Genomic DNA, 19,378 nt, shown 5'->3' on the forward strand with positions numbered 1-19,378 from the left:
CCGTGTATGTGTGACCTGGTAGGGAAAGGGGCAGCCTGGAGGACCTCTTCAGAAAGGAGACCGAGTCCACTGTCCGGTCATCAGCTCAGGCAGCAAGCAGATGTCAGGGTCTGGACGCCAGGAACTCGGAGGTCAAGGAGGGCAGGAGCCTCAGCTCGCCACAGCCCAGCCCTGAGCAAAGCGTAGGCCCAGCACACACCCTGCGGGAGGGGTGGCAGAGGCTCAGCGACGACTCCCCTGCACGGAGAGGGCTCCTTGTCCTGCAAATACTGGGCCCCAGCATCTCTGCCTGTCCTTGGCCCTGGCCCAGCCCACCTTCCTGCATCAAAGAGTCCTGTGCTACAGAGGTAGAGAACAAACGTATAGACACCAAGGCGGGGAAAGTGGTGGTGGGGGGGGGGTGGTGGTGGGATGAATTGGGAGATTGGGATTGACATGTATACACTAATATGTATAAAATGGGTAATTAATAAGAACCGGCTGTATAAAAAAATAAATAAAATAAAATTTAAAAAATTTAAAAGAAGTGTTAAATATACAGAAAAAAAAAGAAACAAAAAGAGTCCTGTGCTTCCTCTTCTTAAAAAGGATTGGGCCAGCAATGAGGCTCTGTCCCCAGGGAATGGAAGTTAGCAAGCACAGACATTTAAAATAATTTTTAAAAGGCCGGGCATCTTAAAAAAAAATTCAGTAAGTTTATATGTTGACATCAAGTGCATTCTTTCAACAGCCCACACTCCAAGAGTAGCTGGTTAAAAGAGGATGTCTGGGTTTGTAGTAAGCCCTAGGGCAGGCTGCTTCCTACTCTAAAGCTGATCTCAGGAGTTCTGCCCCAGGCACCACACTGCTCATGAGAGCTCTGCTGGTCCCGTTGGAAGGAACGCTGACCCTGGAGGGGAGCGAGCTGAATGGAGGGGAGAAAGCTGGGGAACCAGACTCCATTACCCTCTCACTAATCACCAAAATCTTAGCCCTTCTTTTAAAGACTACTACACACACAGCAGTCTTTTCACCGTCTCAAATTATAACGCTGAAGAGGCTTTTTCATCCTACTCCATTCCATTCCAGGTCCTCATAACATACTGCTCCCCCTCCCCGAGCCCCGTTTAAGAATCACACTGGTTTAAAAGCGACTCTTAGGTTTAAAATGATGGACCATTTTACAAATGAGCCTGGACCCTTGTCTTCCTGGGGAGACCTGGGTTATTGGAAATTGCATTAATAGGACAAACTGACTGTACTTCATGAAAGTATTTGTCTATCAAATATTTCATTCTATTTCAATGTCTATTCTATTTCATGAAAGTATTTGTCTCTCAAATATTTCATTGAAAATAAAATTGATTCAATGAAGGAAAGGGGTTGGTTGATATACAGAGTCTGAAAATGTCGGTTATGTTTTTCCTGCAGGGATCTGTTGGTTGATCGGTTTCGTAGATCTCTGCACAGCTATACAGACACCATACATCATGAGTAGATGTCGTTTTGGGCTCCATCAGTTTAGGAATGATGGTCTTTCTGGTCCCACCGGAACTTAACACTGTTACCAACTTTACTGGCAGAGCAGGTCAATGTAAGCTGCCCCGCCTTTAGGTGCTGGGCTAGAGCCAGTTTTTTGGAAAGGAATTCCTGCACACCACCTAGCAAAGACGGGTAGACGGAGCAAAGAACAGAGAGCACCAGAGGGATCTTTGCTGCCCACAGGGGCTGAAGCTCGACCTGAGAGCTGCCCTCCGGCTGGTGGCCTCAGGCAGAGGGATGGGTAAGTCCCCTCCCTCAGAGAGATGGCCTGAGCAAAGCCCAGCAGGATCACAGAGCCATTCTCACCACAAGGACAAGCAAACAGAAGTCCCCAGCTGGGTGCTGAGGCCCCAAAACACTTAGAGGCAGATCACATGCATAGTTAGGAATCTTGCAAAATCTAAACAGGATACAAACTGCTGAGTTTTTATTCTCCAGGACGGGGAGAGACAATATTTTCCTAACAGGTCAAGAGTGTTGCTCAACATGTATTAAGCCCAATTCCTGGAACCACCGAGGTTGCTTACCCAGAACGCCGCTTTCCTCCGCGGGCGGGCATGGCCCCGGCCATCCTCACCTGTCCAGTGGCCGCCATGGGGGCAACGGGCAATGTCACCGATCCAGGGATGTCCGAAGCCATTTCTGCAATTCAGCAAAGATGAGAGGTTTTGTTAATGCCAGAAGAGTCCAAGAATAAACAAGAAGATTGTCCGGCAGACCAAAAGCACCACCTGGGAGGAGAATCCAGGGACCTGGGTCCTGGGCCCATCATTAGTCACGTGACACAGCTGAGCCCTTCCCCTGTCTGGAAAAGGATATCCCTGGGCAGTATGCCCATACTTAGTTTAGGTGGTAAAAAAAGAGTTCGCGCAGCTAACTTAGCTTTCATAAAGAGCTCCTGTCTCCTGTCACCTGGAGGCAGGTAAGACGTTCAGGAATCCAGGCATGTGGCCAAAGCTTAAGGGGAAGGACCCCACTGCTGGTCCCAACTACTGGTAGCCCACATGGGGCCAACCCAGAGAACCAAAAGAGCCAATCCCCTGCAGCACCACCACTGATGCTCGGTCCTCACCCTGGGCATCTGTGTTCAAGCAGAAAGTCTGTTCCCCTCTCTAAATATGGACTCAGAATCCCCGAATACGGAGCCCTGCCTGGCCCTCCATTCATGACGAGGACAGTGAGGTCCAGGGGCCTTAAAAGCATCCCTTCGGGCTGCACGGTAAGCCAGTGACAACGGCTCTCCACAGCCAGGACTTTCTGGGAAGAAATGTTAATTTAAAGAATAAGTATGTCTTTGTTTTTCTCTTTCTGACTTACTTCATTCTGTATGACAGACTCTGGGTGTGGTACAAATGAACCTATTTGCAGGGCAGGAATAGAGACACAAGACACAGAGAACAGACATGTGGACACGGTGCGGGGAAGGGGAGGGTGGGATGAATTGGGAGACTAGGTTTGACAGAAATACACTACCATGTGTAAAATAGATAGCTAGTGGGAACCTGCTATAAAACACAGGAAGCTCAGCTCAGTACTTTGTGATGACCTAAATGGGTGGGATGGCGGGGGTTGGGAGGGAGGTCCAAGAGGGAGGGGATAGATGTACACATATAGCTGATTCACTTCATTGTACAGCGGAAACCAACACAACGTTGTAAAGCAACTATACTCCAATTAAAAAAAGAACAGGTATGTCTGGCATTAGACGAGAGTACCTTTCCAGTACATCTTTATCATAATGTATTATTGCTTATAAGCTAGAAACTTTCAGAAGCTTGTTAAGGCCAAGGTACACACCCCTAATGTCAAAGAAACCACAGTTAAAGAATTTCTCCTTCCCACTTTGTGGAGAGTTCTTGAACTCAGATGACCTTTCCTCAGACCATTAAATGACAAATGCAATACTCCAGGGGCCTCTCTGATCCTGTTTATTGTTCTTGGGAATGACTTCCACGGGGCTCTATTTTCTCAGCCCAACTCTTATTCAGGGCAGAAGGGAAGCAACAGTCTATGAAAATGTATTTCAGAAAGACAGTCTGGGATAAAGACAGGGATCTGGGCCCTTGTTAGTGAAGGAACGTTGGTGATGCTCAGAAGTGTTAAGTTACTGCTCTCTGCCCCCTCCCAGAAACCACGGAGGGATCTGACAGCTGATCCACAGTTATGTCCGAAGACACTGTGTTTAATAAACATACTCTAAGGTCAACCTGAACTACTCCACTCAAAAGTTCTGTAGAAGAATTTTACAGTACTAATAAACAAAATCTTAATTTAGCTACTCCACTATGTTCACAAAAATTTGAGAGCTATTAGTTTTTTGTTGTTGTTGTTTTTGTTTTTTTTTTAACTAATGTACACATTGGAAAGTACTCAAGGAGAAAAAAAAAATCCCTTTCTTAAAGCAATCCTCTCCTCTCTAAACAATTCCTGTACTGGATTTGTGACAGCGAGGCAGTATGAACAGCAATGACCTCATAACCTTATATCTGCCTGCTTCTGATAAGAAATCTGTATTTTTTTCTGCAATGGAGGCCAAAGCACGTTAAGTCCATTAAGTCCCAAAATTAAAAGGCTGAATCACTGCCAGTGCAAACATGGGCGAAAACAAAAGTCACCGCTTCCCAAAGTCAGTCCCACAAAACATCAGGCTCTTAAGATTCTCCAGGAAAAAGGGTTGCGTGGTCAAACAGGTTAGGGAAAAGTCACACACTTATCCCCCTTCTCAAAGATTTCGGTGCCCACCAAAAAACACACCGAGAAGTCCTGATATAAGGACGTTTGTTTACCTGTGACTAAGCCAGCGTATCATAAAGGTCTCTAATGGTGGAAACTCTTAAAATGTGTTCTCCGAACAACTCATGTTCCACGTGACACTAGTTTAAGTATTTTAAAGTCAGCTACCTCATTCCTGCCTTTGAGTTAAGGAAACGTCAGGCTGGAGGAGATTTTCGCCATTGTCTGCAGACCTGGAAAGGCCCACCCTTTCCCTGTGTGGTTACCCTCCAGCTCGGAGGCGGGGAGTGGGGAGGAAGGAGTGGAAAACGGAAGGCAATGTGCAGTTAGGAAAGAAGCTGGTATCTGTCCCATTTTATTTGGGGAAAACAAAGGTGCAGATGGTGAAGTTCCACAAAAACCCTGGCTATAGGGCAAGGGTTGAGGAATACGGAAAGTCCAATCCTTTCCTCAGACAGATGAGGGAAGCGAGGAAAAAGAGATTAAGTGACTTCCACGGGTGCCCACGGTGGACCAGGGGCCGGGCCAGGGGCAGGCCCAGTCTTGCTGTCACATCAGCATCTTATTCTGCTGGACTGTTTCCCATGATTAAGTTTCACTGGCCCAGAAAAAGAGCCAGCTCTGCAAAGACAGGCCCACACCAGCCTGCCTCCATCAGACCCCACTAGGTATATTCTTGTGCCCTCCAGGCTTGGTGCGAGATACCAAGTGCAAGTGGACAGGCAGACACAAGTAGTTTCTACCACAGAGAAAGTGTATGCTTCATGAAGGCCATGTGGTGGATATGCTGAGTCGGCTACAATCTTTACATGTGATATGCGTGTGTCATAGAGCCCATGCACCATGGGATAAGGGGAAGGGAGCGAGGGAGCCTTATGTGCAAATACATCGACATAATTTGCAAATGAGAGGCACATACACATCTCCAGCAAAGGGGGCTGCACACACAATACAGAAGGATGGCGGCTCACCATCCACAATGTCCAAAACTACCCCCTCACCACTCCCGCATTCAAAAAGCATTTCTAAGAAGACCTGACTCATTCTAGGTTTACATTTTCTCCTGTACACTGCATCTGTATATCATGTACCCGTTTCCCTACTGAGACTCAGAGGTTTTTTTCTCATCTATTTGTATGATCTCTTTTTATGACAAAGATATTAGAGCTTTGCCACATTTTCTGAAAATCTTTTACAATATTTTTCCAATCTGTTGCTTGCTTTTTTAGGTTAGGTTGAGAGATTTTTTTTCTTTTTGAGAGATTTTTTAATACTAGAGAAAGCTTTAAGAGGTAGAGTTTTAAGATGTATTGGTCAGCTTGGGTTGCCATAACAAAATACCACAGATGGGGGGGCCTAAACAAAAGAAATGTATTTTCTCACAGTTCAGGGACTGGGAAGTCCAAGATCAAGGTGCCAGCCAATTTGGGTGCCAGTGAGAATCCTCTTCCTGGTTTACAGACCACCTGCCCTCCGTGTCGTCACATTTTCTCTTCTTCTAAGGCCACCAATCCTAGGGCCCTACTCTTATGACCTCATTTAAACTTAATTACCTCCCATAAGCTCTAGCTTCAAATACAGTCAATGGGGGGTGGGGGGGTGGTAAGCTTAGGGCTTCAACATATGAATTTTGAGAAGATGAAACAATTCAGTCCACAGCATAAGAAAAGATCAATTGTCCTAACCTCATTTATTTGAGTCCTTCCTTTTCCCCCAAAGTTTTTTTGATGCTCCCTCTGTCTTTACATTTTATTTGTACATAGAAACTGTGTCTGTTTCTAGAATATCTATTTTCTTTTTTTGTCAATTACCCAGTTATCTATACTTGCTCTAGTATTGCACCATTATAACATACTTAGTGATGCAAGTTTCTCTCACTGCTCTTACCCTTCAGAATTATCTTTGTTCTTCTGGCTTATTCTTCCGTTTAAATTTTAGAATATTTTGATTAAGATACAAAGTTTCATCTCCTTTGGAAATTAATTGGATTATCTTGAACCTACAAATTAATTTTGGAGAAAAGTGACAGTTTTGCAACATTTAGAATTTACTCAAGACTTCCTTTTTAGCTCAATAAAAAGTCTTGCATTTTCATCATATAGATCCCCCCCACTTTCTCATTCAGTTTATTTCTAGGTACTTTGTGACGTTATTATGATGTGATGTTGTGTTGTGTATTATGATCATTGCTACTAGTGTGAATGAGATCTCCTTTCCCAGATTACTTTCTGATTGGTTACTAGCTATGAAGACAATTGTGCTACGATAACTCTGTCATGCTTGATGTCAACTGATTCGACCAGCAGCTAAGATAGGTGTTGCCCTCCCCTCCCTTGCTGTTCTATGTATGTATTATGCTTTCAAAATTTGGCTACAGAGTCTCTAGGGCCATTGCCACATGTCCTGCCATTTCACCAAATTTTTTAAATTGTTGTAATGATCCACCATTAATTCTTCTGAATTTTCTAATTTTACAAATCCTATGGGGTACAAATAATGACACTACTTTCTCACTTTAAATAGTTAAAGGTTTAATTTCTTTTCGTGTCTTATTTCACTGGTCAGAACTTCCAGAATATTCAATAGTAATGACCAATAACTGGGTACCAGAAAGGCCACAGAGCTTTGCAGTGAAACGTACCTGGTTTCAAATCACAACTCAAAGAGTTCCTAGCAATAACCTACTTCAAAGGATCATTTTAAAAATTAAGGATAATGTATATGAAGAGCCTAACACAGCGCCTGGGAGGGGAAAAAGACTCTCAGGAAGCAATGATTAAAATTATCATGATTATGGTGATGGTAAGCAAACTTGCTTGGTCCTTGAATTTAATTGTAATGACCTGCTGGTTTAAGACAAATATGCTTTATGACATCAAGGAAATCTGCTCCTATCCCATTTTCTTAGTGTTGGCAAGGAACGGATGTCTCATTTTATCAAATGCCATTGTGGTAACTAAAATAGAGTTTTAGATACGAAACAAACCAAGTGAAAGATGCAACCGATGAGACTAAAATTCACTTTAAAGGTTAAACTTTTCTCTAATGTCTTTTAGGAGCCACTCTTAATACATTCAAATAAAAATATAAAAAACATGTCTCTCTCATCTGTAATCTATGTTCATATCTACCAATGTAATCAGCTGTCAGCCTTCTTTGGAAAAATGACAACTGCTCCCCAGATCTGGTAACTTTTTCATATGACTCGAATGTAAGTTACCAAATCTCCTAGGACACCCACCCAGGAAAGGTGGCCAGAGGAAGGTCACTCACCGGGTGAGGGTCACCAGGTGAGACCCTCACACAGAGGTGAGGTTCTCCAAGGCAGAGCCTGTTTTTTTTTGTTTTTTGTTTTGGCTGCGTTGGGTCTTCATTGCTGCTCTCAGACTTTCTCTAGTTGCAGCAAGTGAAGGCTACTCTTCATTGCGATGTGAGGGCTTCTCATTTGCGTTGGCTTCTCTTGTTGCAGAGCACAGGCTCTAGGCACATGGGCTTCAGTAGTTGTGGCCCACGGGCTCAGTAGTTGTGGTTCGCGGGCTCTAGAGTGCAGGCTTAGTTGCTCTGCAGCATGTGGGATCTTCCAGACTAGGGCTCGAACCTGTGTCCCCTGCATTGGGAGGTGGATTCTTAACCACTGTGCCACCAGGAAAGTCCCAGAGCCTGGTATTATACATTTAGATGGAAAGTATCCCCATAAGCCCATTGTTGACTTGCTCCAGGGCTATTGAATTTCACTCCAAAAGGAAGAAAAGTGGAACCTTGACCGTAGCACTGAGCAGAGAGGAAATCGAGTCGGATACCTACTGGGTGACAATGTGGCCATGGTCATACCTTGCCCCTGGGGGTGTACATGAACACAGCCTTTGTGAAGGATGAGTTGGCAGTATGTGTCAAGAGACATTAAGTTACCCATGCTTCACAAGAGGATGCCACAGCTGTGTGTGTGTGTGTGTGTGTGTGTGTGTGTGTGTGTGTACGTACTTAATATATGCACAGAAAAAGACCGGAAGGCAGATACAAGTACACCAATGTGTTAAACTTGGCTATTTTTGTTGTGGGAATTATAGGTGGGTTTTATTTTCTCCTAAAAGCTCTTTTTGTTTTTGAATATACAAGGTTTTTTTCTTCAACATGTGTTAATTTAACATTAATCTAATGATGTGTTAATTTAATGACCACAAACAGAGAAATACGTATTTTTAAAGGGTTTCATTGTAAGCCACAGTAGAAAGCATATATAGCTGGAGAGCTAGAAGCAGTGAACGAATGAGACAGAGATAAAGGAAGGGGATACCTTTTTAATAACAAGAGTGTCCAACAATGCAATGGACTGGCTTAATAATAATGATAAACATCCTATACAAAAATATGTAAAATATTTCTGTATAAAGGTAATAAGACTTATGTTGAGTGCTCACTATGTCCCAAGCTCTTCACGTGTGCTTTACATCCAGCCTACAAGAGAGGTATAAAGTCAACTCATTTTACAGACGAGGGAACCTGGGCAGAGAGAGGTCAGGGCCATGCCTCGGTCACATGACTGCGAAGCGGCAGAGCGGCCTCTCGCCATTCAGCCACCCCCTGTTGGGCCCTTGCCCCTCAAGGTGCTCAGGCAGAGGCTGGGCGGCCAGCAGACCCCTTCCCCGGGTGGGGTGGGGGCAACCAGAGACGCTGTAACATCAAGACTCTAAATCACAGGCCCAGGTGGAAGCTGCGTGACATGCAGGAAATGTCCATGCTTTGGGGTCACGGGCAAGCTATTCATCATCCCTAAGCTCCAGTTTCCTCATCTATAAAAAAAGGAATATCCCCACATCATGCACAGTTACTGTGGGGATTAAGGAAGATCACTCATTTAAGACGCCTGGCAGTCTACAAGCCACAGAATGCCAAAGACTGTGGGCAACCACCAGAAGCAATGAGATTGGCATGGAAAAGAGTCTTCCTCAGAGCTTTCGGAAAGAACCAAGCCTGCTGACACTTTGATTTCAAACTTCTAGCCTCCAGACTGTGAGACAATAAATTTCTGTCGTTTAAAAAAAAATAAAGAAGACTGGCAAATAAAAAATAAAAATAACAGATGCCTAGCAGAAGTTATTTCCCCTTTGACTTTCCCCAAGAAAAGAATATTTTTTAAAGCAGACACTGTGTGTGTGTGTGTGTGTGTCTGTATTTTTACATAACCCTTGAGCAAAACTTAGCTTCTCTGTGCCTCAGTCTTCTATCTATAAAATGGGCATAATAAGAAATAGTAAATCCCTCATGAGGTTGCTATGAGGATTAAGAAAGCTAATACCCATAAAGCACTTAGCATGATGTCCGGCACACAGTAAGCACTTCTAAGCGTTTGCTAAGTAAAACACACACACAGACACTAACAAAACTTACAATCATTTTCTTACGGTAAGGAATTAGGGCACTTCTGTGATTTGATTTCTATGGCTCTGTCTCAAAGGAGTGCAGGAAGGGTGACAGTGGGCCACAGAAGAGGGGGGTGGCCACGGGACTGACTCCTCTGCAGCCCCACGTGCAAAATGCCCCCCAGGGTGATGCTATTACAGGGAGACACGGGGGCTGCCACACACCCGGGCAGCCTGAGCCGCGGTCCTCGTCCTGTGCTGACCTCACACTGCCTCCCTGCTGAGAGCTCTGCCTTTAAGTGGCTGGCCCACCCATAGCCCAGGGAGGGGTCAGCAGACAGGCCCCAAGTGTGCCTCCACCCCCTCTCCCAGGTCTCTGCGGGGCTCCACAGATGCACACCCCCCGCCCTGGACTGAGGTGGACACGGCTCCCTCCTCACTACACCGTGCTCTCACCCAGGAGAGCCTCACCTGAGCAGGTGCCCCCGTCACAGCCCTGGGACCCCACGGTCCCACCCAGCTCCACACTGCCTTCAGAGGGTTCACAAAAGCCAGCAAGGGAGCCCAGAAATCCCGGATGAACCAACCGCGCCCACCTGACTCTGGTTCCCTGTGGGCAACCCAGGCGGGCACTGGCAAGGAATTCCACTGAGAGAAGCGTGGCGGTCATGGTCTGCACCTTGACTTCCCCCGCAGTTGAGAGCTGACCACACGTAACAAGGGGAGGCTCTAGTGCCACAGAAACATGAACACATCCTACGGACCAGAACACCACGTCAACATGCATGTCAATCCTAAAAGCAGAGGAGGAATTGTCAACTGTACAAGTAAGAGTTGCCACGTGTAGGGACTTCCCTGGTGGTCCAGTGGGTAAGACTGCACGCTCCCAATGCAGGGAGCCTGGGTTCGCTCCCTGGTTGGGGAATTAGATCCCACATGTATGCCGCAACTAAGATCCCTCATGCCACAACTAAGGAGCCCACATGCCGCAAGTGAGACCCAGCACAGCCAAATAAATAAATAAATAACATAAATATTAAAAAAAAAAGTTGCCACATGTGGCAAAGTCACTGCTCCCCTTCGGGTCTCCCCTCAGGGTCTCCTCACCTCCCATTCTCCCTTCAATCCCCCGCAGTCAGGCCTTTGTCCCTGTCACCCGGCTAGGGAGCTGGCGTCATCTCAGGGGTCTCATCTCTGCCCCCGCCCTTTTCTGTGGGGTGCAGCTGCCCACTCACCATCACCAGCACTCTCTCCTGGGTTGCCAGGGGCCGCATCCCCTCCCTTCCACCTCTCAGGCCCGCCTTCTCCTCTCCTTGGCCAGCTCCCCCTCCTCCGACAGGCCTCCAGGCACTTACACCACTCCCTCTTCTCCGTTCTCCCTCCAGGCGAACCCATTCAAGCACCGGCATCGATGCCATTTCTGTGCTGATGATTCCCAAATCCAGTTCTCAAGACCTGCTGTCACGTCCTAAAGGTCTCTCCGTCCTCTGAGTTCTCTGCTGGCCTATCGCAGGGCCTCCTCCTTTGATCCCTCGGCATCTACTCTCCCACTCTTCGCACAGGAGTCTGAGCTGACCAGTCCACCTCTTACTTCTCTCCTCTAGCGGCTTCTCTTTGCTCTCAGCACAAGTGTGGAGTTCCCTGCAACGATCAGCCAGTTCCTGTGTGGCCAGGCTGCTGTCCACCTCTCCTGCCCACCTCTTCGGCTCTGGCCACACAGCCCTATCAATCTTATGAACACACTGTGTTCCCTCCCACCTCAGGGCCTTTGCACATGCTGTGTCCTGTGGCCAGAAAGCTCTCTTCCATCTCTTCATCAAGTTAACTCCTAACGGTCATTGAGATTCAGCTCAAACATCACTTTTCCAAGGAAGCCTGTCCTTGGCCAATCCCTTCCCCTCCCATTCTAGGTCTGGTCTCTGGTGATTCATTCTTACTGTACCTGTACTTCTCCTGTGAATGAATGAAGGTCACAGCGGTCCAGATGACAGATAACAGGGCCTGAATGATGGAGCCACCCAGAGGGCATTCAGGAGGAAGGAAATGATGTTACTGCCTCAAAATACATGATGTGTTACTGTCAGAGCCCAGAAAGGAAGACTCTAAAAAGCCTTGGTCACCTGATCCTCCTACACTGAGACTGCATGGGGCAAAAAATTTCTGGAGGAGGAAGAAAAATACGGTTGGTTCGGTTGCATATTTACATCTACCACACCATACACTTGACGTAAAGGAGAGGTGTGATCGCTTACACCTTCCTCGGTCCATTTATTCAGAGGGTCACGCACTAAATAGGCATCTGGTTCTAGTCTGGCTTCATTTCTATGCGACTCAGTTTCCCCATCTATTCTCCAACTAAGAAATGGGGTTAATCAGGACATCCCTTCCTTCTGCAGAAGCTGCTGTAAGAAAATGGGGCCTGTTTCAATTACACACAGGATTTGCAAAGCTCTGATTTTGAGCCAGGAGCTGTGCTACAAGCTGGTCGGTCAGAGATGAAAAGACCCCATCCTGCCGCTGACAGGTTCAGTCTTGAGTGTGATGGAGACCCAGAGCCAGGTAATTTCATACTGAGAGCTGTGTGCTATGCAAGAGACTGGACACTGGGTAGTGGGAAGGACCAGGAAGATCCAAGAAGGCTTCCTGGAGGAGGCCACACCTGTGCTATCCTGGCAATGGACAGCAAACGCTTCAGGGAGGAATGAAGCATGATATAAAAGACACCCTTTTCCTAAGTGTATTCCTTTGATTGCTCCAGAATTTGTGAACAGACTCATTCATGCCCCTGCTTTGAGGGGCATGCCCTCTTGTTCATGTCCAGTCACTGGAGCTTTCTGGCCTTTTACCCCAACTGCAACTCCCCACAGGATCTAGAATTATTCCCCCACCTCAAATGCAACCGTCTTGTATAGCTCCTTGCTCAAGATCCCTGGTCATAACCAACGACAAATGCACAAATAGACAGAAATATCTCCACCTACAGCAGTCCCACCCCAAATGCCAGTATGGCCCCCAACCCAGGAAATGCTGTTTCCGTTACACACAGGGATGGAATGACTGCCTGCCCTTACACAAAGTTGCAGGTTTTCAGCTCATTTCAACTGCAGTACGCACTGAGGCTTTTGAAACTTCACCAGAATACAGAAAACAGATCTAGCTTACAATGCAGCATCTAGCTAAGGACTATTTCACGTTTCAAATGCAGACACAGTGTATAGAATTCCTAAAATACAGTATAGGGAGCAAAAACCTGGGGGAAAATGTGAAACTTGAGAGCATTACAGATGAAAAGAACATCAGGAAACGAAAAAACATTTTGTTCCCTCCCCCACTATTTCATGTGAACCTAAATAAGAATAATATCCCTTGATCTTCACGTTGCAAAACAATGTTATTGACATGCAAACTCTCACAATACAATGACATAATTTTTTTTTTTTTCTTCTGCAGTATGCGGGCCTCTCACTGTTGTGGCCTCTCCCGCTGCGGAGCACAGGCTCCGGATGCACAGGCTCAGCGGCCATGGCTCACGGGCCCAGCCACTCCGCGGCATGTGGGATCCTCCCGGACCGGGGCACAAACCCGTGTCCCCTGCATCGGCAGGCGGACTCCCAGCCACTGCGCCACCAGGGAAGCCCTGACATAGTATTTTAATGACCGTTCAAATAAACAAAAACCAAAAGGGTCTCTCCATGGTTGGGAGGGAGTGAGGGACAGCTAACCCAAGAAAAACGCTCTCGTCACGATTCGTTTCTCTTAGAACAATTCTTTTCGTAGAAAGCACATCAAATATCACAGCCATACCTTTTCAGAGGGATTAAACAAAGATCTTTCTTCCTTGTGACCAGCACTTTCTTGGGAGAATCTGTTTTCCGTGTAGAAGAAATGTCAGAAACCTCTGGGAGGAAGTGAGCTGCATTTGTATTCCGCTCAGAAAATGTCATCACAGATCTGTTTACCTTAACTGTGGACCATGATTCAGCCGTGACAACTCTCTTGCATACTGATCAATTTATTTGCGGCAAAATTTCTAATGTTAACTGCTTAGGTTCTGAAAAATTGGTGACTTGGATTTCTCGTGCAACCACAATGTATGCTGAAATCTCTAGATTGTTATCAAAACATGTCAGGCAGAGATCAAAAAAGATTCCTCCTGACGTGCAACGGAGAAAGGGTCCCTTCCACTTCTGGAAGGAAGGGCACATGACTCCCAAAGGCCCTCCACAGGGTGGGATTTTTGTAGCACAAGGCACAGAAAAATCATTAGACCGAGAGCCAGGGGACTCTGACCCCAGGTCCTTGCTAGACTTTAACCAGCCGTGTATCTATCCTCTGTAAGGCAGCCCTCACCCAAAGGCGGGCTGGGTGGGGGTCTCTGCAGCAGGGCAGGAGGTGGTAGACATGGGAAGAGACGGCCAGTGGAGCCAGGAAAGGAGGAAGAGACCAGGTCTTTCCTCCATCAGCTGGTGTCTCCCTCCTGTACACAGAGCCCTGGCTGTGGGCCTGAGTCACTCCTAGCCAGCAGGCAGGTTTGGCATTAGGGAACTGGAACCAGTCCCAGGGCAGCCTGGGAGATGCCCTCCCACCTCAGCTACCAATGCTGGCTTACGCAGAGCCCTGCTCCCTGGCCCGAGTGGGCAGTGCTGTGCCCTTTGGAACACGGACACTGCACCAGAGCCCACTAGGGCGTTAGCACCTGTATTCCCACTAGTGTCCAAGCCCACCCTCCTGGCTGAAGGCCCTGCATCCCTGCCTTGAACTTTATAAAAAGGGTAAAACACACAGACCCAAGAAGAAGACGGGCAACCAACAATTCCAGAGGAAGAAAGGTAGGGAGGTTACCGATGAGGTCATGATTCTGGAGGAAGACAGGAAGAGTGAGCTCCACACTCAATCTGGCCACTTTCTGGGACATGACAAACAAAGGCCCACATATATAATCACAACGGGGCCGCCACCACGAATTGTCCCATGCTTGAGTCAAATACGACAGCCAGAGACCATCAGAGGGAAGTGGGTCTCATCTGTCAGGCAGAAGACAGGCCAGGTCACCTGGGCTGTAGGCTCGGGGTCTGTCAGTGGACAGGCTGCCCTCGAGAGGGTCTTAGAGGGATCTTCAGTTAAAACCCAGGCTGTGGTTGAAGGAAACTCCTTGAGGCAGGAGGAGACATGAATATACGTGAGAGACCTTCCTGTATGAAACGGAAGAGGCCAATTCTTGATTACTGCCAAGGCCTTGGCATGGCGGCCAAGGATACGAAGGGTAAGGGAAGAAAGGAATGACTCACATGTGCGCTGACTGTCCAAATACAGTTTGAAGTTGAAAGGAAACCAAATGAACTAAAACGTCTGACATAAAGTGAAAAGCTAATAAATTATGGAATACCCACACAGATAAAAATCACTCAGCCATTAAATATTATTATTTCAAAGAATAATGTTATAGGAAAATGCTAAGGGTACATTAATAGAGCAGGATACAAAAGCTTAGAGGCAAACATATATCTGTCAGGGATCCATCAAAATTCAGCTTCAGTCACAGTATTTGCCCTGCTTCTGAACGAATGCCTCGACCTTTGAAAGGACGAGCAGTGGAATACCCATTTCAGGATCGTTTCTGGCGTCCCTGAACTTGTGGGTAATCAATGACCCTATAATCACATGGGTCACCACTGTTATCTACATCTATAGTATATCAACAGCAATCCCAAAACAAGGCATGCCACGCAAACTTACTGTTCAAGTCTGAATGTTCACTTTCAAACGTCAATAGGCATTCTAGACGAACTAAGATTGAAAAGCTCCTTATATATACGTTTCAATTCTCCCTATCAGATGGTTTATAACTATATTGTTGCAGGAGTATAATGTGTGATAATTCATTGCCATAGGCTGAAAGCTATTAATTTTACGTGCAAAACCAATTATTAAGAATTTTCAAATACTTAAATGTAAGAGAAAATGGGGAAATAATACAAATATTAAGGGAGAATGTGTTAGCTTGCTGCCTTTAGGAAGACTATTATATCCTTTTTGAGCTAAGATGTCTACAGAACCATAAATAATAATACAAAGCAGAATAAAAGAGATTATCAGAGTATGCTGTAATTAATATCTTTTTTTTAGAGATTTTGAAAGACTGCTTTTTAAAAATTATTTATTTTTGGCTGCGTTGGGTCTTTGTTGCTGCGCGTGGGCCTTCTCTAGTTGCAGCGAGCGGGGGCTACTCTTCATTGTGGTGCATGGGGTTCTCATTGTGGTGGCTTCTCTTGTTGCGGAGCACGGGGGCTTCAGTAGTTGTGGCACACTTGTTCAGTAGTTGTGGCTCACAGGCTCTAGAGCGCAGGCTCAGTAGTTGTGGCTCACGGGCTTAGTTGCTCCGCAGCATGTGGGATCTTCCCGGACCAGGGCTCGAACCCGTGTCCCCTGCATTGACAGGCGGACTCTTAACCACCGCGCCACCAGGGAAGCCCTCTAATTAATATCTTTGTGGAGTTGTTTGGTATATGTACTGGCCTTCATAGCAATAAACTGTCGAGATTTTAAATTTTTACAATTTATCTGTTTAGGCCATGCATCTTTCAAGGAAAATTCTTATTTGGAAGTTTTCGTATCTGTACAAGGATGAATTAGTAGCCAGCTTTGTCAACTTTGCTACCTCAAAACTGCACGAGAGAAAACCTTCAAAATCAAGTACATCCTAGAGGAAATCATCATCAATCTAGATGTAGTTAAGAAAACAAAGAGAAAAAAGAGGAGATGTTAGGGAAATACGAAGTCCGCCTGATACCTCTCGTTCCTCCCCCAAACTCAACCGCAAACGAACATCTATTTAGTATCACCGACTGCAGCAGGACGAACACAGGAGCAGTCAGCCGTGAACAGTGCCCATGTATTATTCTGAGTCAGATGTCAACCTTTCACAATGTAACTACTACTAATTAATAATAATAAAATAGCAATAAAACCTACTTTTGTAAAATGTCTGGCTTTCATTCAACGATGGTGATATTCAGCTCCAGCCTCTAACACAACCAAACGTTGACTTTGATGCTCAGAGATTCAGCATTAGGTCCAATGGAGTTAATTCAATGCGCCTCTAATACACACATACAGTAGAGAAAGATTCTGTGTGTGTGTGTGTGTGTGTGTGTCTTGAGGTCAATCCACTAAAAAGGGGACAAAGCTATATTTGAATGGTCAGATTACCTGTGATTTTTATTTCCCACTTACCATTTTCTGTATCTCTAAGTTGTTACAATTTAGAATACAGTCCTCTTATGATGGGGGTACAATGCAAGTGGTTGATTTGAAAGGGAAGGCGCAGGCATGGGATGCTGGACCCGTGGGTGGGCTGCTTGGGAACTCAGAGCACAGAGCTGGGAAGTGGAACAGAGGCCGGCAGGTGGGAAGTCGTGCAGCATCTACAGCTGAGCAAGCTCGCCCTGGAGGAAGGGGAAGGGGTGGTGGGCGGGAAGGGGGCGCGGCTCCAAGATGAAGTACCTGCTGAGCCCCACAGCAGGGCTGTGAGAGGAGCATCACCATCCCCATTTCCCAGGTGAGATAGTATTTATTCTCTTCTGATGAGAACAGTAGTAAATATACGTGGTAAACAATCTGAAATATTCAGGAAAGTGGAAAGAATGGGGAGATGAGGCCAGACAAGAGGAGAGGAGAAAAACAGGAGAAGAGGAACAGAGAAGGTGAGACTCCAGCCAAGAAATACTAGGAAAGTAGTCATTCGAGGTGAGGGACATGCTGCTGCCAGCTCAGAAGCGGGGACGAGGGACGGCGGTGGCCAGAGGCCTGGGCCTGCCCCTCATCCCCCACCCCCAGTCTATGACTTCTCCACGCCCGTGGGCCGTGGGGAGCGAAGGCCCCCCTCCCTTGCACACACAGGGGGCCGGTCATTCCAGTCGGTACCATTCAGAACCAGGACCCGGTCCTGAACTCCTCACAGCTGTGCCGGCCTCTCAAACACACCCCGACGCTTACCTAGCACTTGCCAGGTCCTAGGCACAGTGTAGGCGGTGAATACAGAGAAAGGCAAGAGGGAGCCTGATAAGGTGAGGGAAGAAGGACCAGCAGAGGCCAGGCCACGTGGCTGTGTGAGAAGTGACACACAGGTAGGTTCACAGAGCCCCGGGAACTGGAGGTGTCAGCACACCCACACCGCAAGCAGCAACGCGTGGGAAAGGTCCAGAGGCTCTGGAGGCAATGAGCCGGTGGACTCGTGGTGAACACTGCTTACCCAGTAAGCGACGGACAAAGCGAGTCAGACTAGAGTCTCAGAGATACCGTGGCCTTATCAATTCTCATCCAAACAAGGACACTTTTGACAGAGTGGCACATATATTAAACCAGACCGCACGCAGCTGTGTGTGGACGCCGGGTCCTGGACGCCACAGTGAAAGGGGTGGGTAAACACCTCTGGCGCCAGGACCCATATACCATGAAGCAAACGCACCCCCACCAGGACACTAGATGGTTAATGATCTGGGGGATGTGGGTCACCTGGGAACACCACTGCCGAGTTTAGACTCCCCGAAGCACCCAGCAAGCAACACTTCCGTACCTTCACTCAAACCCTAAGGAGGCGGCACTGTGATGGAGACCCTTGGAGGCACGGGGTGGAAGCGAGATCAGGCTGTTACAATATGTCATTTGCTGAGCTTGGGTCTCTAGTCCCCGAGGGCAGGGAGCAGTGTCTATTCATTTTTCTTAGGGACTCGACACATCTTTCAACGACTGCCATGCTCTCCTTGTTGCCATGTTTGAGATGAACTGGGTCCCGTAGAACAGGGTTCCTGGAAGCCTTGCTGAATGCTCAGATCCCAACTGCTCTTCTGAGTGATTTACCCGCCTGTTATAGACTGCTTTGTGTCCCCCCCAAATTCATATGTTGAAACCCTCATCCCAGTGGAATGGTATTTGGAGGTGGGGCCTTTGGGAGGTCATTAGGTCCTAAGGATGGATCCCTCATGATGGAATTAGTTTCTTTGTAAGTAGAGACAGGAGAGAGCTTGCTTCCTCTCCCTGTCTCTCTGCTCCCAGCCATGAGGACACAGCAAGGGGGAAAGAGGCCAGCGCCTTGATCTTGGACTTCCCAGCCTCCAGAACCGTCAGGAATAAATGTCTGCTGTTTAAGCCGCTGGTCTATGGTATTCTTGTTATAGCAGTTTAAACAGTCTAAAACACCACCTCTGGTCTGAAGGTCAACGAGAAACAGAGTGCCTGTCTGGTGAGAAGTTGGGACTTCAGCTACAGCTGGCTCACCCAGGCTGGATGAAGCCCCCGCCGTGTCCTTGGGTAAAGACAGGAGGGGGAAGCGCTATAATGGTGAGAGCTGGGCAGAGACAGGGAAGGACGAAGGAAGGGGGTGACTTGGGTGAAGACAGTGGAGGTTTCCTGGACACCTGGATGGAGGTCATTTGCTCACTGGTGCAGAGCATCATAGATGGGACGCCCAGGCCCCTCGGTACATATATTTCACGTGAACGAATGAATGGGTGGAGGAATTCATTTTACTCTTGAGTGCTGCTCCAAGGGGCACATAAAAGGTTCTCAATTATTCAGGTGCAAAATCAATGCCAAGTAACCAATGGCAGCTTCGAAGCCGTCTCTGTAGCCCACACACCACCCATGTCTGACCCGGTAACGACCTTGGATACAGTATCCTTATGACTGCCCGCTCCGTGTGGAGGAAGAGAGGGGAGGAAGCAGGCGCGAGATGGAGGAGTGTGGTGAGAAAGACACACAGGAGG

General features: G+C 47.1%; 1 protein-coding gene across 2 annotated transcripts in view; it reads right to left on the reverse strand.

Moving 5' to 3' along the window:
* The window catches only part of ARNT2 (aryl hydrocarbon receptor nuclear translocator 2), a 155,277-nt gene extending 143,699 nt beyond the window's left edge, over positions 1-11,578 (reverse strand). Inside the window, exons 1-2 of one of the 2 annotated variants that reach the window (XM_065872437.1) lie at positions 11,557-11,578; positions 2,049-2,163 (exon numbers count right to left, since the gene is read on the reverse strand). In XM_065872437.1, coding sequence (XP_065728509.1) covers positions 2,049-2,161 — 113 coding nt within the window. In that variant the 5' untranslated portion in view covers positions 2,162-2,163; positions 11,557-11,578. Of the gene's footprint in view, positions 1-2,048; positions 2,164-11,556 lie in introns of those variants that run through there. The other variant, XM_065872435.1, reaches the window with a different exon arrangement.
* Positions 11,579-19,378: the final 7,800 nt, after the last annotated feature.

Source organism: Phocoena phocoena, chromosome 2 (assembly GCF_963924675.1).
Source record: "Phocoena phocoena chromosome 2, mPhoPho1.1, whole genome shotgun sequence".
In the NCBI taxonomy this organism is placed as follows: Eukaryota; Metazoa; Chordata; class Mammalia; order Artiodactyla; family Phocoenidae; genus Phocoena; species Phocoena phocoena.